The following is a 24,605-nucleotide window of genomic DNA, read 5'->3' as shown; positions in this document are numbered from 1 at the left end:
AATCTCAAGGGTACAAATCGGATGCTGATCCTGAGGAGAAAGTGTTCAGTGAAGATGGTAGCGCCACTGTGGGAGGATGGAGTGAGGTCTGTGGGAATGTGAGTCCACAGCAAAGCTGCTGTTTCCCAAGGGCCTGCAGCAGGGGACATGGGGGCTGAGCGAGGAGAGGCTCACCTTTGGTCCCCTCACTGCACTCACAACAGAAAAGCAAAGTGACAAAGGGACAGTTCATGATGAGGGGGTTTCTGGATGCATCTGTAGCAGTGAGAAGGGCTGGAACATCATGACTCCAGCCATTTTGGCCCTAACCCTGCCATCCAGTCTCCCATCTTGTGCTTTTGTAGAGATGTCCTGTTTGTACTGTGTGGTGTGAGGAAGGGTGAAATCCCTTCCCCATCTGGAGGGGCTGAGACCCCCTCTTTGGGGCTTGGTTTGGGAGCCAGGAGACACCCCTCTACCAGGTGGGATGGGAGTGAGAACAACGCACTTTGTGAAGATCTGGGCCTGTGATGAGGTTTGTGTAAAGCTTCCATGTGAGTGTGTGTGTATGTTCTCTGTGTGCCATGACAAAGTCTGTGTGATTTTGCTTGTCTGTCTGGAGCTTTGTGTGTCTGTCCTTTGAATTCTGGAGTGGTTGATTTTTCCCATGTTCTTGCCTAACTGCCCTGGTAGCGCCTTTCTCACCACGGTGGGTGGAGCTGGTGAGAGCAGACATCTCTGTCTTCTCTCTGATCTGAGAGAGAAAGCCCGCAGTCCTTCACCATCAAGAGTGACGTCAGCTGTGGGTTCTTCACTGATGCTTTATTTCAAGGTGAGGGAGTTGACTGAGGGAGTTTCTCCTAGTTTCCTGAGAGTGTTTTCCTTGTGAAGGGCTGTTGAACTTGGTCTAATGCTTGTTTGTACCTGTTGAGATGATCAGTAGTTTTTGACACTTATTCTGTTAATGGTTCCTTATGTTCATTTTCAGATGTAAAACCAACATTTCTCTCCTGGGTTAAATCCCATGTGGTCATGGTGTTTAGGTCACTTTAGATTTTGCTGGATTACGTGTGCTAGTATTTTGTAGAGGTTTTTTCATCTATATTAAAAAGAGGTATTGGGGCTGGCCCCGTAGCCGAGTGCTTAAGTTTGCGCGCTCTGCTGCAGGTGGCCCAGTGTTTCGTTGGTTCGAATCCTGGCTGCGGACATGGCACTCCTCATCAAACCACGCTGAGGCAGCATCCCACATACCACAACTAGAAGGACCCACAACGAAGAATATACAACTATGTTCCAGGGGGGCTTTGGGGAGAAAAAGGAAAAAAATAAAATCTTAAAAAAAAAAAAAGGTATTTCTGGGGCTGGCCCCATGGCTGAGTGGTTAAGTTCATACACTCTGCTTCAGCGGCCCAGGGTTTTGCTGGTTCTGATCCTGGGTGCAGACCTAGCATTGCTCATCAAGGCGTGCTGTGGTGGCGTCCCACATAGCAGAACTAGAGTGACCTACAACTAGGATATACAACTATGTACTGGGGCTTTGTGGAGAAGAAAAAAAAGAAAACTAAGGAATCCACTAAAAAAATTATTAGAATTAATACTTATGACCAAAACATAAAAATCAATTCTATTTTCATGCACATACGATGAACAATCTGATAATGAAATTAAGAAATGCATTGACAGTAAAACCAAGAGGAATAAAATACTTAAGAATAAATTTAGTAAAAGAAATAGAAAATGAATACTCAGAAAACTGCAAAATATGGTGAAAAGAAATGAAAAATGTATAAATAAATGGGAAAACATCCCAGTTTCATGAATCTGAAGACTTAAAATTCTTCCCCAAATGGTCTGAGATTCTGCACATACCTGTCATGATCCCAGCTTATTCCTTTATACAAATTGTGAAGCTCTTTCATAAAGTTATGTGGAACTGCAAGGCAACCAGAGAAGCAAATGCAATCTTGAAAAAGAAGAAGAAGGTGGTAGGACTAACATTTCCCATGTTCAAAATATGCAATATGCAATGGTAATCAAGAGTGTGTGGTATTGACGCAAAGATAGACATACAGATCTGTGGAATAGATTGAGATTTGAGAAATAAACCCACACATCTGTGGTCAACTGATATTTCCAAAAATTGCCAAATGTCAAGTATGGGGCAAGAATATTCTTTCCATATATTGGTGGTGGGCCAACTGGATAGCCATATGCAAAAGAAAGAGGTTTATCCTTACATGACACCTCATATTTACCAGAAAGAGAAAATACCTAAACATAAGAGTAAACCGTGGGCCAGCCCAGTGGCACAGCAGTTAAGTTCATGCGTTCCGCATCAGCAGCCCAGGGTTTGCCAGTTCGGATCCCGGGTGTGGATATGGCACTGCCTGGCACGCCATGCTGTGGTAGGCATCCCACATATAAAGTAGAGGAAGATGGGCACGGATGTTAGCTGAGGGCCAGTCTTCCTCAGCAAAAAAAAAAGAGGAGGATTGCAGCAGGTAGCTCAGGCTAATCTTCCCCCAAAAAAGTAAATTGTAACACACTTAGATAAAACATAGGGAAAAATTCCAGACCTTGGATTTGACAAAGAGTTGTTAGATAAGGCCCCAAGAGCAAAAATGGAAAAAAATTAGGTAATTTGGTTTTCATAATATTAGTGACTTTTGTGGTTCAAAGGACACTATCAAGACAGTGAAAACAGCCTTCAGAATCCATGTGCACTATCGCTAGGAGTATAATATTTTGTTGGGAGTATGAAATACAGCATGATGGTTTTGCCAAAAATGTGTTTATAATTTATGAGTTACCATCTGAACTAGCAATTCTACTTCTGGAAACTTAAGTAGAGTTGAAAGCAGCAACTTAAGCAGGTACATGTCCACTCGTGTTTACATTAGCATTATTCATGATAGCCAAAAGGTGGAGGAAAATGAAGCGCGCGTCAAGACTTGAATGGATGAAAAGAATTTGGCACGTACACACAGTGGCATATTATTCAGTTTTAAAAGGAAAGCAAATTCTGACTTGTGCTATAACTGAACTATACACTTAGAAAATGGTGAAAAAGTAAATTTTATGGTGTGTGTGTAATACCACAATTAAAAGTAAAAATTTTTAAAGCGAGAGTGAAAACAACTGACAGAATGAGAGAAATTTTTGCAAATCATATACCTGATAAGGACCTTGCATAAAATAAATCTAAAGAATTCTTAAAACTTAATTGTGGAAAGTTAAATAACTCAATTTAAACATGGCAAGGGTCTGAGTATACTGTATTCCAAGGAAGATAGACGAAAGGTCAAGAGCACATGAAAAGATACTGGACAGCATTAGTAATCAAGGACATGCTAATCACCTCAGTGAGAGGCCACTTCCCAACCACTAGGATGGCTAGAATCAAAAAGTGAGATAAGTTCTGTGTGTGTGTTGTGAGAACGCTTAATCTGTCCACTGTCTTAGCGAGTTTCAAGTATACAGATTGTATATGTATATCTAATCACGTCGTAATCTTGTAACATATATAATTTTAATAGTCAGTTATCCCTCAATAAAGCCGGGGGGTGAGGGAACAGTTTCCAGGCACATCCCCCATTTACATAATGATGTAGTGTTTTTCTTATAACAGTGAAAACAGAGATCAGTTTCCTTAGATGCGGATATTATAGGGATTAACGGTTGAAAGCTCTGTAGGGACACAGGCAAAAACTGATCTAAAATTAATTCCCTTCCAGTTCAGTGTGTAAACTGAGACTTTAATGAGCACATGTCACACCCTGTGGTCAGACTAAGAGTCTCTGAGCCCTGGCTACGGCTGTGGGATGCAAACTTTCCACCAGAGCCAAGAGCCCTGGGATTCTTTATCTTAAGCACAAAATGAGTGGGGATGGGGACGGGATGAGTGCAAGGCTGATGGCTAGGAAGATTCAAAGGTTAAAAAATGGAGCCTGACTCTTTATTCCAGATGATGAGGTCACAGTTAAGTGTACATTTCTAATCAAGGGCCACGCTAGGGGTTACAGCTCAATCAGGAGTGTTCAGACCCGAAGTTTGGGAATGTGGTCAACTTTCTGAGGGTGAGTTTGTCCTTCTGCACTATAGGCAGGCAGGCTGCTTCTGTTAGCAGATTTGAATGTTTGTGTTTCTGTCCTTGGATTCCTTTATCCATTGACAATAGCTGCCCTTTGATTCTAGTTTCCATTAGCGCTTGGGGTTTTAAAATGTAAGTTGATTGAGAGAGATGGGAATAGGGCAAGAAAGTAGTGGAGCCAAATAGAATTTTTGTTCCATTTAGGCACTAGAACCTAGAGGTGTAAGATGAGTGTATTTAAGTGCTCAGGTGCTTTGTAAAGTTTTGGGTCAGTTTTTGTGTGTCCATGTCCCTAGAGAACTTTGATATTTAAAAGGCTGTACTAGGGGGCTGGCCCAGTGGCGCAAAGGTTAAGTGCACATTTTCCGCTTTGGCGGCCCGGGGTTCACTGGTTCGGATCCCAGGTTCGGACATGGCACCGCTTGGCAAAAGCCGTGCTGTGGTAGGCGTCCCACACATAAAGTAGAGAAAGAAGGGCAAGGATGTTAGCTCAGGGCCAGTCTTCCTCAGCAAAAAGAGGAGGATTGGCAGCAGATACTAGCTCAGGGCTAATCTTCCTAAAAAAAATAAAAGTAAATTTAAAAAAATAAAAGGCTATACTATTCCTAAGGCAAATGAGTGCCTATTTTAATGGATGCGAGGAAAAAGCACTTGAATTTCTATCTTCATTGATTTGATGAAACAGGTCAAACCTTATGTAAATCTTTGGAATTTCTAGTTTATTGCACGCCTTAATTGCAAACCCCTAATGTAGTATAATATGATACTCCTTCCTGAAAGTATCCTCAGTGTGAATTTAGTTGAGGGGTAAACTATGATGCCCCTTGTCCTTTTTGTTAGAAAGGGATTCTAAGTTTTTTATGGTTTACGGTTTTATGTCCATCAGTGCTTAAAGGATTAAATCTTGCAGGCCATGCTGAGGTGGCATCCCATATGCCACAACTAGAAGGACCCATAACTAAAATATACAACTTGTACTTGGGGGATTTGGGGAGAAAAAGCAGAAAAAAGAAAATCTTGAAATGGTTTCCTATGTGGAATTGTTTAAATTAATTTTTAAAAACTAAACATAATTAAAAATAGTGATCAAGTATAGAAAAATATGATGTATATAAATTTCTCACTTATTTTAAATAAATAATGCATGGGAAAGTTAAAAATATTCCTGAGAGGAAACTGCCTTAAGGAGACTCCCTGCCTGTACCTCCTGCCCCACTCCTCTGCTCTAACTCCTGCCTCCCTCCCATGATCAGTGTTGATCATTGCTTCACCATCCTGTTAGTGTTTCTTTATGTAAAAGCAAGCCAGTGGGAATGTGTATTTTTCTTACCCATGCTTGTTCTTGTATCGAGTTGCCAAGATCCACATATTTAATGTTTGACTTCTGAACACTTAAGCCTCGTCCTCCCTTTTCCCCTGGGCCTTCTTACCTGGACAGGCTGATGAGAAAGCCTGGAGGCTCCTGCACTGTGGGCTGCTGCTTGCTGGGCAGCTCCTCCTGGCCGCCGTGCTGCCCTGTGTTGCACTGTTGACCCCACCAAGCCTGGGTCCTATGTACAGTGGACTCTGAGTTGGTGCGTTTGATAATTCTTTGTCCTTTGGGACCAGGAGTATAATAATGGGGCTCTCCTTGCTGTGGTCCTGAGTCAGCGTCTTGACTGGAATTCATCTGTGTGTTTAGAGTGAAGACAAAACTGAGGTTGAGATCACATTGACATTAGGGGAGGTCTAGGGTTACGAGGATTATTATACTCTGTCAATGAGGTGAGCCCATCAGATGGTCACATTTTTTTTTTTTAAGATTTTATTTTTCCTTCTCCACAAAGCCCCCAGTGCATAGTTGTATATTTTTAGTTGTGAGTCCTTCTAGTTGTGGCCTGTGGGATGCCGCCTCAGCATGGCTTGATGAGCGGTGGTGCCATGTCCACGCCCAGTATTCGAACTGGTGAAACCCTGGGCCGCTGAAGCAGAGCACATGAACTGAACCACTTGGCCATGGGGCCGGTCCCTATTATTTCTTTTATTGTGCTTACATTGAGTTTAATTTGCTTTTCCTTTTATTGTTTCCTAAGGTAGATACTTACATTACTGATTATAGATCTCTGGTTTTCCCACTGTATTTGTTCAGTGGCATAAATTTCCCTCCAGGTACTGCTTTTGCTGCATCCAAGAACCTGTCATATGTTATGTTTTTATTTTATTTAATCCAAAACAGTTTTTTATCTCTCTTGAGACTTCATTGATCCTGTGTATTATTTAGACCCGTGATATTGAATCCCCTTGCATTTGGGCATTTCCTAACTCATTGCTGTTAATGATTTCTGGATCAATGCCTCTGTAGTTTGACAGCATATTCTGTATGATTTCTGTTTTTTCAAATTTGTAAAGGATTGCTTTATGGCCCAGAATCTGTTTTTTCTCAGTGAGTGTTCCATATGAACTTGAGAAGAATGTGTATTCTGCTCTTGTTGTACGAAGTATTTCATAGATTACAGTGAAATCCAGTTGTTTCATAGTGTTGTTGAGTTCATCTCTGTCCTTGCTCTTTTCCTGCCTGCTGAAATTTATAATTCCTGAGTGTTGAATTCTACACATATAACACTGGGTTCGTCTCTTTCTCCTTGCATTCTATCAGTCCTTGTCTCCTGGATTTTGCTCCTGTGTTGTTCTACAGGTACACGTGAAGGATTGCTGTGCCTTCCGGGAGAATGGACCCCTTTATCAGTGTCTAATGCCACCCTCAGTCTCTGAGTCTTCCTTGATTTGGAATCTGCCTTGTCTGTAATTCATATACCTATGGCAGCTTTCTTTTGATTATTGTTGGCACGGTATATTTTTTGCCATCCCCTTACCTTTCATCTATCTGTGTCTTAATACTTAAAGTGGATTTCTTTTAGGCAACATGTAATTGTGTTTTTTGAAATCTGATATTACTGTCTTTCAGTTATAGTGAGACCATCAATGATTAAAGTGGTTATTGATACAGTTGGATTAATATTTTACAAAGCTTTTGCTGTTTTCCATTTTTACCCTTGCTATTTTTTCTTTTTCTCTTCCCCCTTTTTTCTGCCTTCTCTCACTGAAATTGAGCAATTATTCTGATTCTTGTTTTTCTCCTCTCTCAGTGTATCAGTTACACTTCTTTTAAAAAACATTTTTTAGTGGCTGCTCTTGAGTTTGCAGTGTACATTTACAACTAACCCACCTCCTGCCAAATAGCAGTATACTGACTGCTTCACTGTGTGCAAGTACCTCTCAGCACACTATTCCCAATTCCCCCCGTCCCTTGTCACACTGATGTCATTTATTTCTCTTGTTCATAATCTTCTCATTACCAAATACGTTGTTAATGTTATTTGAAACAAAGTGTCATCTATTATGTTAATTATAAGAAATACAAAATATATTTTGCCTTCATTCCTTTTTTCCTAGTCATGTACCTTTATCATTTACATTCTTTCTGATAGATTTTTTAACATTTCATTCACAGTAGGTATACTGATGACAAATTTCCTCCATTTTTGTCTCAGAAAGTCCTTATATCTCCTTTATTTTTGAAGGACAATTTCACTTGACAGAAAATTCTAGGTGTCCCACCCACTCAGAAGGTGCCCTGCCCAAGTTGCATAGTAGCCCGTGGGACCCACTAAGTGGTGGCTCAGCCCCCACATAGGTGCCCCTTCCACATAGTGCTGCAGCTTAGCCAGCTCCCTGCTGCACGTGGTGGCCCTGCGCATGCAAGAGAAACCACCTACCAAGCAGAGATGCCCCACCTACAGTTCATGACCTGACCACCTTGTGCAGAGGCTCTGCCCATGTGAGCACAACCTGCTGAACAGCTGTGGCCAGCCCACACAAACAAACGCAGTGGAGTCCTACCCGTGCAACTTCCAGCAGACAGGGCAGGATCAGAAAACATAGCTCCTGCTCCACCCCAGCAGTGGCAAGTGGAATCTGTGACCTGATACTACAACAAATATGCCAGCAAAGGATCAATCATCAAACACCATGAAGAACTACAGTAACACTTCAGAGCAGAAGGAAAAGGGTAAATCTCCTGAAACCAATCCTAAAGTCACAGATGTTTAGCCTAAGTGAGAGAGAATTCAAAATAGTTGTCATAAAGAAACTCATTGAATTACAAGAAAACTCAGGAAGAGTTGAGTGATCTCAGGAATAGAGTTAATCAGCAGAAGGAATACTTCAGCAAAGAGACTGAAGCTCTTAAAAAAAGCTAGATAAAAAATAATCTAGTCCTTGAGGGTATTATGTTAAGTGAAATAAGCCAGACAGAGAAAGACAAACTCTGTATGACTCCACTCATAGGTGGAAGTTAACATATAGACAAGGAGAACTGATTGGTGGTTACCAGGGGAAGGGGGGGTGGGGGGAGGGCACAAAGTGTGAAGTGATGTACCCACAACATGACTAACAATAATGTACAACTGAAATTTCACAAGGTTGTAAACTATCATAATCTTAATAAAAAAATAATGTAGACAGCATAAAAAAAATAGAGCTTACCTTATGGGGGAGAAAATATGTGTCGTAGAAGATAGAAATCTAGAAATGCTTGAGGCAGAGGAGGAGAGAGAACTAAGGTTTTTTTAAAAATGAAGAAACTGAGAAATATCTGACTGAATTAGGAAAGGCAACATAAGGATTATAGGTATTCCAGCAGGAGAATAGTGGGAGAAAGGAGCAGAGAGCTCGTTCAAAGAAATAATAGCTGAGAACTTCCCAAACCTGGGTGAGGAACTGCACTTACAAGTACACAAAGCCAGTAGAACTATGACAAAGAAAAAATATTAAGGACAGTAAGTCAAGAAAATAATCAACAAAGGAACTTCTATCAGGCTTTCAGTGGGTTTCTCAGCACAAACCTCACAGGTACTAGTATGATGTATTCAAAATACTCAAAAACAGAAACTTTCAGCCTAGGATACCCTATCCAGTGAAACTATCCTTCAGATATGATGGAGAAATAAACGCTTTCCCAGCTCAACAAAAGCTAAGGGAGTTTATCACCACTAGACCTCCCTTACAAGAAATGATTAAGGAAGCCCTCCTACCTGTAACAGAAAGGCAAAGATTTACAAAACTTTGAGCAGGAAGTTAAATAGACAGTGAAAGTCAGAAAATCACAGCTCTCTAACAGAATGGGTTAGCAAACAATTATAAAAGATAAAGGGAAGGAAAGCATCAAAAATAACTATAAACACTTCATTTTAATCACAAACTTGCAACACAAAAAAGAATTTGTGACAATAACTCAGAAGGGAAAGAGGAGAGGGATGGAACCAATTAGGATAATGGAGGTGAGGCTATCAGAAATGTGAATGTCTCATCTATGAGGTCTTTTATACAAACCTCATGGTAACCACAAAACGAAAACAGCAGAGCCACAAATCATACACAAAGAGAAAACCCTCACAGAAAACCACCAGCCTGAAATGGCAGGCAAGGGAAGAGAAAAAATGGAAATAGAGAACAACAAGAAAACAAGGTAAAATGGCAGTATTACACCATCACATACCCATAATCACTCCAAATGTAAATGGATTGAATTCACCAATCAGAAGGTGCAGAGTGGCTGGATGGATTAAAAAACAAGATCCAACAATATTTTGCCTCCAGGAAAGACATGTCATCTCTAAAGACAAACAGGCTCAGAGTGAAGGGATAGAAGACAATACACCAAGTAAATGGCAAGAAAAAGAAAGCAAGTGTGGCTGTACTTATATGAGACAAAGCAGATTTCAAGATAAAAATTACAATGAAAGAGGAGCAGAATATAATGATAAAAGGAACATTCCACCACGAGAACATAGCACTTATGGATATATATATACCTAACACAGGAGCACCAGAGTAAAGTAACTAAAGGGAGAAATTGATAGCAACACAATAATAGTAAGAGACCTCAACACTCCATTTACATCAATGGATCATCCAGACAGAAAGTCAATAAGGAAATTGTGGCCTTAAATGAAACACTAGATCAAAAGGACTTAGATATTTATAGAACATTCCATCCAAAGGCAGTGGAAGACATATTCTTCTGAAGTTCATATGGAACATTCTCAAAGGTGGAACATAGTTGGGAAACAAGGCAAGCCTCAGTAAATTTAAGAAGGTTAAAATCAGAAATCTTTCCCAACCACAATGCTATGAAACTAGAAGTCAACTAAAAAGAAAAAATTGGAAAAGTCACTACTTTTGGAGTCTGAACTTCATGCGTCTGTTCAACCATTGGATCAATGAAGAAATCAAAGGAGGAATAAAAAAATACCTAGAGAGAAATGAAAATGAAAACATAACATACTGACTTTTATGGGATGCAGTAAAAGAGGTACTGAGAGAGAAATTTTTAGCAATTTAGGCCCATAACAACAAACAAGAAAAATCTCAAATAAATAATCTTGAACTACACCTAAGAGAACTAAAAGAAGAAGAGCAAAGACTAAAGTCAAAGGAGGGAAATGATAAAAATTAGAGCGGAAAAAAATGAAATAGAGACTAAGAAAACAGTGAAAAGGATCGATGAAACTAAGAGCTGGTTCTTTGAGAAGATAAAATTGACAAGCCCTTAGCCAGATTCACTAAGAAAAAAAGAGAGAAGGCTCAAATAAATAAAATTAAAAATGAAAGAAGAGAAATTAAAGTGGATAGCACAGACATATAAAGGATTATAAAAGGATGTTATGAAAGACTATATACCAACAAATTGGATAAACTAGAAGAAATGGATAAATTCTTAGACTCATAAAACCTCCCAAAACTGAATCAAGAAAAAGTAGAGAATCTGAAGACCAATCACAAGAGCTTGAAACACTAGTCAAAAACCTCCCAAGAAACGAAAGCCCTGGAGCAGATGGCTTCTCTGGAGAATTCGAACAAATATTTAAAGAAGATTTAATACCTGTCTTTCTCAAACCATTCCAAAAAATTGAACAAGATGGAATGCTTCCTAACTCATTCTATGAGGCCAACATCAGCCTGATACCAAAACCAGACAAGGTCAACACAAAAGGAAAATCCTAGGCCAATATTGCTGATGAACCTAGATGCAAAAATTCTTGATAAAATATTTGGCAGCCAAATATAGCAATACATTAAAAGGATTATCAAGAAATGATCAACTACAGCAAAGTTGCAGGGTACAGAATCAACTTAACAAAAGTCAGTTGCATTTCTATACTCTACTAACTATCTAGCAGAAAGAGAAGTCTACAATACAATCTCATTTATAATCACAACAAAAAGAATAAAATAGCACAGAAAAAAAATTAACCAAAGAAGTGAAAGCCCTATACACTGAAAACTATAAGACATTATTGAAAGAAATTGAAAACAACATAAAGAATTGGAAAGATATTCCTTGCTCACAGATTGGGAGAAGAAATATAGTTAAAATGTCTATATTACCTAAATCAATCTACAGATTCAGTGCAATACCAATCAGAATCGCAATGACATTCTTCATAGAAATAGAACAAAGAATCCTAAACTTCATATGGAACCCAACAAGACTCTGAGTAGCCAAAGCAATCCTTAGAAAAAAGAACAAAGCTGGAGACATCTCAATCCCTGACTTCAAAATATACTATAAAACTGTAGTGAAACAGCATGGTACTGGCACAAAAACAGACTCTCAAATCAATGGAAGAGAAGTGAAAGCCCAGAAATCAAACAACATCTGTGGGCAGCTACTCTTAGACAAAGGAGCTGAGAACATACAATGGAGAAAGGAAAGTCTCTTCAATAAATGATGTTGAGAAAACTGGACAGCCACATGCAAAAGAATTAAATCGGACCATTATCTTTCACCATACACAAAAATTAACTCAAATTGGGTCAAAGACTTGAAGGTAAGATATGAAATCATAAAACTCATAGAAGAAATATAGGCACTACACCCTTTGACATTGGTCTTAGCAGTACCTTTTTGAATCAACCATGTCTACTCAGACAAGGTAAACAAAGGGAAAATAAACAAGTGGAACTTCATCAGACTAAAGCTTCTGCACATAAAGGATCAGCACATAAAGACAACCCACCACCTTGGACAAAATATTTGCAAATCGTATATCCAACAAAGAGTTTATCTCCATAATATATAAAGAACTCACACAACTGAACAACAACAACAAAAACCCTATCAGAAAATGGGCAAAAAACATAGACATTTTTACAAAGAAAATATACAGGTGGCCAATAAACGTGAAAAGATGTTCAATATCACTAATCATCAGGGAAATGCAAGTCAAAACTACACTAAGGTACCACCTTACACCTGTTAGAATGGCTAAAATCACCAAGACAAAAAATAGCAACTGTTGGAGAGGGTGTGGAGAAAAGGGAACACTCATACACTGGTGGTGGGAATGTAAACTGTTGCAGCCACTATGGAAAACAGTATGGAGATCTCTCAAAAAACTAAAAATATAACTACCATACGACCCAGCTGTCCCACTACTGGGTATTTATCCAAAGAACGTGAAATCAGCAGCTCAAAGAGACTTATGCATCCCTATGTTCATTGCAGCACTGTTCACAATAACCAAGACATGGAAGCAACCCAAGTGCCCATTGACTGATGACTGGATGGAGATGTGTATATACACAATGGACTACTTATCCATAAAAAAAGAATCATCCCATTTGCAAAAACTTGGATGGACCTTCAGCGTTTTATGTTAAGTGACATAAACCAGACAGAGAAAACCAAACACCATATTATGTCACCAATATATGCAAGATAAACACATGGATGAAGAGCACGGATTAGTGGTTACCAGAGGAGAAGCGGGTAGGATGGTGGGGTAAAGGGGAACATATATATGGTGATGGATATAAGCTAGACTTTTGGTCAAGAGCATGATGTAGTCTATACAGAAACTGATCTATAATAATTACACCTGAAGTTACACAACATTCTAAACCATTTTGACCTCAAGAAAATATTTAAAACAAAAACAAAAATGCTGTGTTTCTTATCTCTTATTTTTGGCGACACCCATTTGCCCTCTGACCTCCAGGCTCTCATGGATCTAAGAAGAGTGTTTTCAAGTTTGTTCATTTTCTTGTGAGGTCAAGAATGAGAGCTTCTAAATTCCTTAAGTGTCGTCTCAGAAGTTGGCAGGGCATCATCTCGAGTGGCTCATGAGGAAACACTTCCTCTTGAAGTTGGAGAATGGGGATTTTATGTTCTGTTGAAGGCAAGCTCTTTCAAATCCTTTACAGATTCAATAATCTTTGCCAAATTGACCATCAAGCCTTTGTGGACTTAAATGAACTGCCTTGCAATCTGTAGCTCTTAACCTGGCTCCAGGCCAGCAAGGCCCAGGGCACACTGTTAGAATTTGACTAGAGAGAGCTCTTACGGCACACTGTCATTTCACTGTGTTCTGACATTGGTGGGAAGCAGCCTTGAGGCATGTGAGTGTACGGATATTATTGTCCAAGTTGTCCTGCCTTCTTAATTGTGTCTGAGCTGTGACTTCCAAATAACTTTCTGTCCTCATCTAATTTTACAGGGACGGAAGTGAGGACCTGAGCCTATAAGAAATATTACACAAGTTAAAAAGCAATGTCCTCACAAGAATATTTACATTCAGCCATCTACAGCTGGTTGCTTGTAATGATGGCCTGGAGTACTTCAGGACCATCTGCCCAGTTGGGCTTTATTAAAAATTTGATTTCTACATGCCTCCTAGACTCCTTGTTTGGTGATAGAAATAGACAAACTTTCAGTTCTTCTCTTATGTTTTTCTTCATTGAAACCTTATGCAGATTTGTATCTTTGCCTCATGGCGTGCTGTAAATGGTGAGTAATAAAGATGAAGATGAAAGAATTTTCTCTTGTAAGGAATCATCATTCTTAAAATGATAATATTTGTTTCTTTTTATGTCATATCTGTCATTTCCCAACATGCTCTGGACCCTGCCATTACAGAGAAATACAATGTAATGTGATCACAGTAATAATGTGTAAATAATTTCTTGTGTACATGATGCTGTTAAATTGGTGAGGAGTTGTGTAAAGAATAAGAATGCATTTTTGATGATCACATCACAGAATACACTTTTGGACATGACAGTATCGTACATAACCTTCTTACAAATGGGAGTATGGGTGTCCAGTGCTTTGAGTCTTATTCATCCTGCTGTGCACATATTTGGGATGTTTTAGGACTCAGTGGTCATTGAGGACGTGGCTGTGAACTTCACCCCAGAGGAGTGGGCTTTACTGGATCCTTCTCAGAAGAAACTCTACAGAGATGTGATGTGGGAAACCTTCAGGATCCTGGCCTCAGTAGGTAAGAACGAGGACATTCCTTCACTGCATCAATGAGAGAACAAGTGTATCTTGCCCATCAACATTGTTCTCAGATGTACAAGGTGGATGGGGGGAGGTGTTGGTAAATAAACTGGAAATGATCAAAGCTCATCATGAGCCTAGAATCTAAAAATGTTTCTATAATTTCTAATACTTTAAAGTCAACTTTATGTGTCTGCATTTCAGGAAAAACACAGGAAGATCATAGTGTTGAAGATCAGTACAAAAACCAGGGGCAAAAACCAAGGTGAGTGACACTCACAATAGAAAGCAGTGTCTCATGTGAGAATCCTGGTATGTAATGAAATTTTAGAAAGAAGCAAAGAAGTCAAATAACCCTTGCTTCAAATTTAGCTCTTTTTACAAAATTTTAACCAAATATACTCTCTGAAATTTGATGCAGAGATTCCGTTTTTGCAAAGTAGTCACTTGGAAATAGTATTAGCAAACCCTATATATGATTGTTACTGTTTGGATAATAGCAAGGATGAATTCCTATTGCAAAGCAGTCAGTATATTCAGTTTCAGACAGTTCAGATGAGACAGCACACCTAAACTTGTTCTGTAAATCATAAAAGATATAACAAATATGAAATCATTAAAAATCTCTTTTTTACAGAAGTCATATGGTAGAGAGACTCTGTGAAAGTGAAGAGGGCAGTCAATGTGGAGAAAACTTCAGCCTTACTTCAAATCTCAATCTGAACAAGAAAACTGCAGGAGCTAAACCATGTGAATACAGTGCATGTGGAAAAGTCTTAATGCATCATTCATCTGTTAATAGACAGGTTGGATGTCATATAGAGCACAAACCATGTAACTATCAAAAAGATGGAGAGAAGCCATATAAATGTAAGGAATGTGGGAAAGCCTTCCCTTTCCCCAGTTTTCTTAAAATACATGAAAGGACTCATACTGAAGAGAAACCCTACAAATGTAAAATATGTGCTAAGGCCTTCAGGTTTTCCAGTAATGTTCAAGTACATGAAAGAACTCACACTGGAGAGAAACCCTATGAATGTAAAAAATGCAGTAAAGCATTCACACATTCCACTTCTCTTCAAAGACATGAAAGATTTCATACTGGAGAGAAACCCTATGAATGTAAAAAATGCAGTAAAGCATTCACTTACTCCACTTCTCTTCAAATACATGAAAGAACTCACACTAGAGAGAAACCCTATGAATGTAAGGAATGTGGGAAAGCCTTTACAGCTCCATCAAGCCTTCGATCACATGTGATCTTTCACGCTGGGAATGGACCTTATAAATGTAAAGAATGTCAGAAAGCCTTCATTTCTCCCACTGCATTTCGAACACATGAAAGGAGTCACACTGGGGAGAAACCATATGAGTGTAAAGAATGCAGTAAAGCCTTCAGATGTGCTAGTTCTCTTCGACAACATGAGAGGACTCATACTGGAGAGAAACCCTATGAATGTAAAATATGTGGCAAAGCCTTCAGGTTTTCCAGTAATGTTCATGTACACGAAAGAACTCATACTGGAGAGAAATCTTATGGAGGTAAAAAAGGGAGTAAAGCTTTCACTTTTCTCACATCATTTCAGAGACGTGAGAGAATTCACACCAGAGAGAAACCCTATGAATGTTAGGAAAATGGGAAAGCCTTTTTTTTCTCATGAAAACTTTCAAGGATATGGAAGCATGTACACTAGAGGAAAAACCACATAAATGCGAAGAATGTGGGAAAGCCTTCAGGTCTCATCTAGTTTTCCAGATACATAAAAAAATCTTATTGGAGATTAACTGTTAATGTAAAAATTGTAGTAAACCATTTAGTTTCCCAGTTGTCTTCAAACACATGAAAGAACTCACACTGGAGAGAAACCCTATGAATGTCAGAAGTGGGAAAGCCTTTGTTTGTGATGCAAACTTTTGAGGATATTGGAGAATGCACACAAGTGGAAAACCCACGTAAGTGTCAAGAACGTACCTGAACATATTTGTCAATATGTTTTCAATAGTTTGATTCCATGTCATTAAGCTAGGTATATTTGCTTTGGAAATGAGCACATCTGTAGTTGTTTCATTGATGTATTTTATCAACTGTTCTAATCCATTGAATGCTACTGTTATTCTGGTTTTCATTTCCTCTGAATATGTTAAAATCCATGTTAATTAGGGATTTTCAGATATCCCTTGCAGTTTTCTTCATTTAACCATTATACATTATGAGTCTATTTTATCATGTGCTTGCAAATTCAGATACTTTTTCCTCAGGCAAACTCTACTTTTTATTCTGTTATAGTTACAATTTCTGTCATGAAACTAATTTCTCATCCATTCTTAACTGAAAACTTGACAGTCATGGTTTTTCAGTGCCGTGTTTAACTGACCTGCAGGATTGCACCTGTAGTCAAAGAGAGGGAATTCTGGTAAGAATGACACAGACCTAAAGGACTGGAGGAATACTGAGAACAGAGTGCTCAGAAGGACTTCTTACAAGATTTCGGTGTGAGTGTGTGGATTTGATTGCTATTCAAGGAAGCAGGTCATTTTCTGGATTGAATGTTGTGAGCAGGTAAAATTAATTCTATCTTTGATGAGTATTTTATCTTTGGTAAACCTAATCATTGTTTTCTAGAAGGCAGAAACAATGCAGTGGAGCTGAAGTTAAGTTGTAAGAAGTTCCAGTGAGTCATTTCAGTAAAAAGGGAATATTAGTCATCTTTATAATTTAGAATTTTATCTTTTACCATTTTTACTGGTATGTTTACAAAATATTGTTAGTTTTATCTTGGTAACTATACTTTTGAGGAAGGAGGTGTCTGACATTTTTCCCTTGAGCAGGGTAAGACTTGACCTTGCAGTGCATGCAGCCAGCTCCTGGTCCTCTGGAACAGTTGTTGTCTTTCCTACTTATAGTCAAGACACTGATGTATTTCCTGTGGTGAATTAGTGTTGACCATGAAGTACCTCGTTTGCAATATGTAAATTTGGTTTTTGGCATACTGCATAATATTAATATCTCTTTTATGACTCAACTGAGGCCTTTGAGTTTAGGTAAATTGTGAGACAATGAAACCCAGCCAGGGAGAGAGACAGGACCACTGTGCCAATCCAGCTTTCCTTTCTCAGAGGCTGTGCTGTTGATGCTAACGTTTCAGCATCCCTCACCTGCCTGCTCTATACAGGCAGTGTACCCAGTGCAGCTGAAGTAAGGCCCAGTGGGATTTGGATATAGTGGCTTGAAACAAATGAGTTCTTCCAGTCCTGATGCTTATATGTTTGTGAGAAAAGAGAGAGTATTAATACATGGTAAAGCTTTGTCTGATAAGATGGAATTAAGGGCTTTGAAGAAATGTAAAAACTAATGTGAGCTATTGGGTGGCTGAGCTGTGTATATATCTGTTCTGTGAGGGTAGGAGTGAGTGAGGATGTCATTATTATCTGGGACCTGAAACTTCCTATTGATTTAGGCCACAGATATTTGTGGTGTCTTTGTTTTTAATGTCATTTGAGAGGATTTTTATTTTACCTTTAGATACTTGAAATATTAGTCTTTGTCATTTTCATTTTGCTCCTGTATAGACTGAGTGTGCAACATGCACCCCAGTAAACCATGGAGTTCCTCCCACTTAGAGAGACAGTAGCCTCATCTGCACTGTTCTAGCTCATCCTGAGTGAGTTCTATGGGTAGAGTGACATCTCTGTGAGTCTGCTGTGATCTCCCTGTGGAAACAGCACAAAGAGCTCTGGCTGGTTAGAGGCAACCATCCCAGAAATAATTGAGTGAGCTGCAGAGAGAGGGTGTCATTCTGAGTAACATCCTGAGTATAAGAGGAGAGAGAAAATAGTGTCTTTTTATCCCAGGAGTAGCTGGAAGTTTTTGGCTTCAGTGATCCCCAAAGCCCCTCCACCCATTTTGCTGTTCACAGGTTTCATTTCCATGTGCTTAGACGCACAAGTCCTGGAAAAGTGGGAAACAAGAGTAACAGCTACAAGGTTTTGTTTTTGTTTTTGTTCTGAGGAAGATCAGCGCTGCGCTAACATCTGCCGCCAATCCTTGTCTTTTTGCTGAGGAAGACTGGCCCTGAGCAACATCCATGCCCATGTTCCTCTACTTTATATGTGGGACGCCTACCACAGCATGGCTTGACAAGTGGTGCATGGGTCCGCACTCAGGACCTGAACCAGTGAACCCCAGGCCACTGAAGTGAAACATGCAAACTTAACCACTGTGCCAGCCAGCCAGCCCACAAGGTTTAATAAAGAGCAAAGTAAGCATTAATCTTTCCCAATTTTTTTAGTGTTAACTTACATATTGGAGAGGTTTCATTCAAATGGGCACCACAAGAGTGTTCTTCTTGGTGATGGCATGTTTTGCATCTTTTGATGGCTGTATTAGTAAACATTTGGAAATTCACAAGTATACCTAAAATATATTTATATAATTAATGGAAAATGAATAACTGAATTGTTTCCTATGCTAAGAGAATGTTAAACTTCTCCTGAACCTCTTTAATGCATTGACTCTTCTTTCTAGCCTGTGGGCTCCTTCTACAGAAGAATTGAAGGCCTGGGCAAGAAGGACTCAGTCCTCAACAGGCCTTTCTTGCAGCCCTGTCTTAATTGAGAAAACACCCCCTAGGGTTGCACGTGCCCTCAGCTCAGAATCATAACAGGAGTGAAGTGAGAGGGCTCCCAGACTCTGTCCTTGAGTTTAAATCAAGTGTGTGGGCAGATCTTTGGAAATAACCGTGGTTCTGAAACATAAAAGTGAATCCCGGGAGGGATCTGCCTGGGGACATCCTCATCCATGTGCGTCAGCATCAGTTCTTTTCACTGCCATCCACAGACCATTTCCAGCTCTTCATTTCCCAACTTAGGCCTGCTCTGTGCCTGCTGAGTTGGAAACATCTTTAGAAATCCACAGATATCCCACTCTGAAAAATTTCTCTGAGGCAACAGGAGGGGGCTGTGAGCTGAGAGGGTGACAGAAGCGCTCGTAGAACCCATATCATGGGCACATTCTGTCAGCCACAGTGACCACAAACATCGCATAATTATTAGTCCTGCTTTCTTACTTTGTCATACAACACTTACACTTTGGCTGACTTTCAATTGGGCCACAAAGGGCTCTAGAAATTTTTGAAATAGCTGTCTCCCATTAGCCTCTCCCTTCACCATAGAGGCTTGCAGCAGCCTCCCACTGTGCATCCCAGAGTCTCTAAACCTCTCGCAGTGGACATAAGTTGCCCAAGGCCTCCTTGTACCAGAAACTATTGTCATCCAGTGCTGCACACAGTTAGAGAAGCAACTGATGGTAACTCACAGAGTATTTTTGTAAATGGAGGCCCTCTGAGGACCTGGGTTGATGATCTTTCACAGCCAGCACCCATTTTGCCTTTGGGCCTGATTGCAGGACCCCTCAGACTTGCCAAATAGAGGACAACTATTTGAGGAGACATCGGAACTTATAGGATAGAGCCAAAAATGGCGCTTCTGGCATATCACCTACAGGAGGAGGTGTGTTCCCCTCTTCTCTGATTGAGGTAGTATATCTGGAGGAGGTCGTCTCCTTTTTAGACACATTGGCCATTTCAGGTGTGATTTGGGGACACATAAAGGACTAGGGAGTTCTTATACTTTATGCACAGTGTGCACTACCACACCTGATGGGTCCACTGCAGAGTTGCTGTGTTCTTCCCCAGATCAAACAGGCCAGCCCTGATCACAGATTGTGTCAGACTGATGAGTCAAACCCCAGGTAGTCATGCCGGCAACAGAGAATTCCCTGGGCAAGAATCCAACTCATCTGCACATTGTTACAGATCCTTTTGCCACTGCCAGTGGTCTAGCTGTCGCATCCACCAATAGCAACACCTCCTTAGCCAAGGTTGCCCCTCTGCCTAAAAGAACCCTGGGATACCTACCTCACACACCCAAGTACAAATCAGGTTACTCCTTACTCTGCACATATTAAACCTCAGTCTGCAGGGGCTCATTTCCTTGCTTGGCGATAAATTCACTCAAATTTCTGAGACACATACTGACCCCTCAGACCTGATGGCATTAATCTTGACACACGGGTCCCTATAATACAAAATCGTTGAGGTCTCTAACCTAAAGACCTAGGCATGATTCAAAGGACTCCCCTCTACTTCCATGGACAACTCAGTTCTGGACCAACACACCTGATGTGAAAAACGTGTGACAGGTAATAGAATCCATGCACATTAAGTGCAGGTGGAGGAGGGGTCCCTACAGCTGGTGGCAGGTGGACTTTGTCGGGCTGCTCACCCTCTGCTGAGCTACTTGCTATGCTCAGACCACGGTAGAACCTTTTATAGACAAATTGCTCATCCTGTGAAACACGATCCTCCTGCAGCCAGAATCAAGGACTCACCAAGACACTAGAAATTATTGACTTTTTCACTAATGTCTCAAAGTATAAAACACTAGGCTCTTGAAAAAGGTGTTCAGTGTATCTTGTACCTCTGTCATGACCCAGGCTGCAACCCTGTGGGGATTAATGGCTTGTTTAGACAAACTTGCTTTCTTCTAAATGGGTGTTCCCGCTGTTTTGAGTCATTAGTTACATACAATCCCCAGTCTTTGGGGCTTATTATTTTGTTCTGATCACCAGGCTCACTGGCAACAGGTAAGTGGAGCCTTTCTATATGTGACCTTTCTGTCAAAATGATCATTCCTGCAGGTCTTTGGTTTCTTGTAATCATGCCCCCTGGCCACCACTCTCATATGCCACTCCTGGTCTTCCTCCTAACATTGCCTGTAGTCTGTGCCCTGTGTCTCAATATTTCATTTTGGACACCTGCCTTCAAAACACCAAGTCCTGGGGCTGGCTTGGTGGCGCAGTGGTTAAGTTCGCACGTTCCGCTTCAGTGTTCGCTGGCCCGGATCCTGCGTGCGGTCCTACACACCACTCGTCAAGCCATGCTGTGCAGGCGTCCCACATATAAAGTAGAGGAAGATGGGCATGGATGTTAGCTCAGGGCCAGTCTTCCTCAGCAAAAAGCAGAGGATTTGTACAGATGTTAGCTCAGGACTATGTTCCTCAAAAAAAAACCCAAACTGGGGCTGGCCCCATGGCCGAGTGGTTAAGTTTGCGTGCTCCACTGCAGGCGGCCCAGGGTTTCGTTGGTTCAAATCCTGGGCGCGGACATGGCACTGCTCATAGAGCCACGCTGAGGCAGCGTCCCACATGCCACAACTAGAAGGACCCACAACTAAGAATATACAACTGTGTACCGGGGGGCTTTGGGGAGAAAAAGGAAAAAAATAAAATCTTTTAAAAAAAACGAAAACCAAACTACCCCAAGACCATCCACACAAATGTGCTATTTTCCAACCATTTGCGTGCTTGTGTTCATTTTCATTGGAATGACTGCTGCTGACCTGGGCACACATGATGTCACTCAACAAACATCATTCCTGCCAATCAAGAAAGATCCAAAACACTCAAAATACCTGCAGCAGACAGGTAGTGTTTGAGATGTTTTCCCTGAAGGAAAACCCCCTGGCAGTCATGGTAGCTGCTGAGCAGTTGGCTTTAAAGTATTTATTACCCATCCACGGAGAGCTCTGTCCACTAAAAGGGCTGCTTGCTGCATGTAGGCAGGCTGCACGGGCAGGGGGCCTCCAAGAACACAACAAATGAGCCAACAAATTAGAGTAAACAGTAAGATTACTAGAATATTTGAACATAGTTCTGGAACCACACTGACACACTTTCCTGGGTCTCCAACACCCTGGGATGACTGGAGTGAAAGATTTTTGGAGGCTTTGTGATCCTACTTATAATGGCTTGTCCTTTTCACATGACTTTTCAATTAACATTCAAATTCAAATGCTTTTAATGAGACATGTCGTTATTCAGTCAATGAGCCTCAGGAGTGAACTTGAATAAAGACTGACCTCACTGTTAACATCTCTCTCCTCCTTGGCATTAGATACCTGCTCACCCTCTCTGGCCCACGATGTGACAATGGGTAAAGAAGTCAGGAAGGGTGACACTTGCCCCTTTGGTGCCAACAGTTAGGAGGGTCAAACCTTGAAAACCTGCAGCCTCTACCCCTATACACCTTAAAGGTTCAAGCCATTCTCCTTTGCACAAGTGACCCCAACCAGCTTGCCCTTGTCCTACTTTCCTTAGAAAGTACCTTAGAGTCATAAACATATTTCTATTAAACTGATACATGTTGTGACATAGGTTTGACATTCAGTCCCATTTCCGATAGTTAATTCTGCCCCCAAAATGGCAATAATAAACAGAAGGTAACCAATGGAAAATGACTTTTCAGTGACAAACAGGTATTCAGGTTAACGAATTTTTATGAGATGATGAAAATACAAATACAGAAATTCCAGCATGGTAATCTGTCTAGATGTATTGGTCACAAAAGAAAAACTGAAACCCCCCACGTGGCCCCAGCAGTAGAAGTAGCTAGTGAGAATGGACTAGTGTCACCAGGGAAAATACAGCAATGGAAGTGAAGGATGGTTTCTGTTCCGATATGTAAAGAGCTCTGACTGATCATCTCGTCTTCACAACAAGAAAACAACAGAACAGCCTGAAAAGCAACACCTCTTCTTAGAAACAAGGGAGAGTTGAGATTCCATGGCAAACCAGTGCTCCCCAAATGAGAGACCTGCAAATGTAGAGAATTACCACTTACCCAGAGGAGAAACAACTGGAGCCAGCACCCTCCTGGAACGCATAAACTGTTAACAATGAATTTGCTGGAGACCCAGATTGGACTTGCTTGAGAGTTAAAAGTTAGGGAGTCAATTCTTAGAGAACCCTCCAAAATTTATGTGTTTTTCATCCAGGAGCCCAAGCAGGTTCTCATGAAGACTGCAAAAACTTCTCTCATGCTTCATGCAGGAAATGGGGGGAAATATTTTGATATATACACAAAGCATTCGGCACTCTCCAACTTAGGCCATCCCTGAAAAAAAAAACTAATTGCCAAAACCTTATCTGGTTGGGGAAAGAGCAGTCAGACAACTCCCAGACTCATCAGGATTTCTCTCTGACAAAAGGGGAGGAATAAATGCCAAGAACCTAGTTTGAAGTTCATGGTCCAGGGATTAAGTCCTATCAAATTTTCACAGGTTTAATTATAATATAAGAACATTTTCCCACCCTAGTAGTTTCCCACCTGTGAACAGGGCTCCAGTATAAAAATGGTGTGTTAAAACAGAATTGCAAGACACAGACTACCCAAAAGTGAGTTTCTAGGGAAACCCAAGGACGCCAGGGAAGAAAAATAGCAGGACACTTGCATGCAGTGTATGGTACACTAAGAGAGAAGTTCATGGCAATAAACATCCACATTAAAAACGAAAGATAGCAAGTTAACAAGGGAACTAGAAAAAGAACAACAAGCCAAAGGACAAAATGATACACGGAAAGCTACAAAACATGGTCCAAGGAAATTAAGAAATGTACAAATAAATAGGAAACTATACCAGCTTCATGGTTTCCAGGACTTAACGTTGAAATGTCTCTACTCCACACAATGACCTAGAGATTCACTGCAATACCCATCATCATCCCAGCTGTACCCCTTCTAGAAATCGGCAAGCTGTTTCATAGATTTTATGAAAATACAAGGGATCCAGAATAACCAAACCAATCTGGCAAAGAGAAACCAACTTGTAGGAGTAACATTTATGGATTTCAAATTTTATACTAAGGAAAGGTAATCAAGCTAGCGTGGTACTGACACAAGGATGGACATAGAGATCTGTGGAAGATTGAGATTAGAGAAATAAGCCCCACATTTATGGTGAACTGATCTTTGACAAAGGTCCCCAAAGTGAGGAAAGAATATCCTTTTCATTACTTGGTGCTGGGCCAGCTGGATAGCCACATGCAAAAGGCAGAGATCGTACCCTGAAAACCCACAACATACAGTGACTTCCCAAAAAGGATCAGAGACCTAAAGATGAGAGTAAAAGTATAAGAAGAGTATACAAAACAAAGAAAAAAATTCCTGACCTTGGATTTGACAAAAATATGACAGATATGACACCAAGAGCAATGATAGGAAAAAAATAGGAAATTTAGGCTTACGTAGTATGGATTACTACTATGGTACTAATCTTATGGGACCACTGTGGTATATGTGGTCAGTCGTTGGCCCAAACTTCATTATGTGGGGCATGACTTTATCCTGATTATATCTCAATGAAGCTGTTCATGTA

General features: G+C 40.4%; 1 protein-coding gene across 3 annotated transcripts in view; it reads left to right on the top strand.

Moving 5' to 3' along the window:
- Positions 1–23,797, top strand: part of LOC106846592 (zinc finger protein 709-like) — a 36,329-nt gene extending 12,532 nt beyond the window's left edge. For all 3 annotated transcript variants that reach the window (XM_044752613.2, XM_044752614.2, XM_070492092.1), the window contains 3 exons: positions 14,265–14,391; positions 14,598–14,658; positions 15,031–23,797. In XM_044752613.2, the coding sequence (XP_044608548.1) occupies positions 14,265–14,391; positions 14,598–14,658; positions 15,031–16,024 (1,182 nt within the window). In that variant the 3' untranslated portion in view covers positions 16,025–23,797. The remainder of the gene's footprint in view (positions 1–14,264; positions 14,392–14,597; positions 14,659–15,030) is intronic.
- The last annotated feature ends 808 nt before the right edge of the window (positions 23,798–24,605 follow it).

This window comes from Equus asinus, chromosome 20, assembly GCF_041296235.1.
Source record: "Equus asinus isolate D_3611 breed Donkey chromosome 20, EquAss-T2T_v2, whole genome shotgun sequence".
Classification (NCBI taxonomy): Eukaryota; Metazoa; Chordata; class Mammalia; order Perissodactyla; family Equidae; genus Equus; species Equus asinus.
This window is presented reverse-complemented; position numbering and strand designations above follow the sequence as displayed.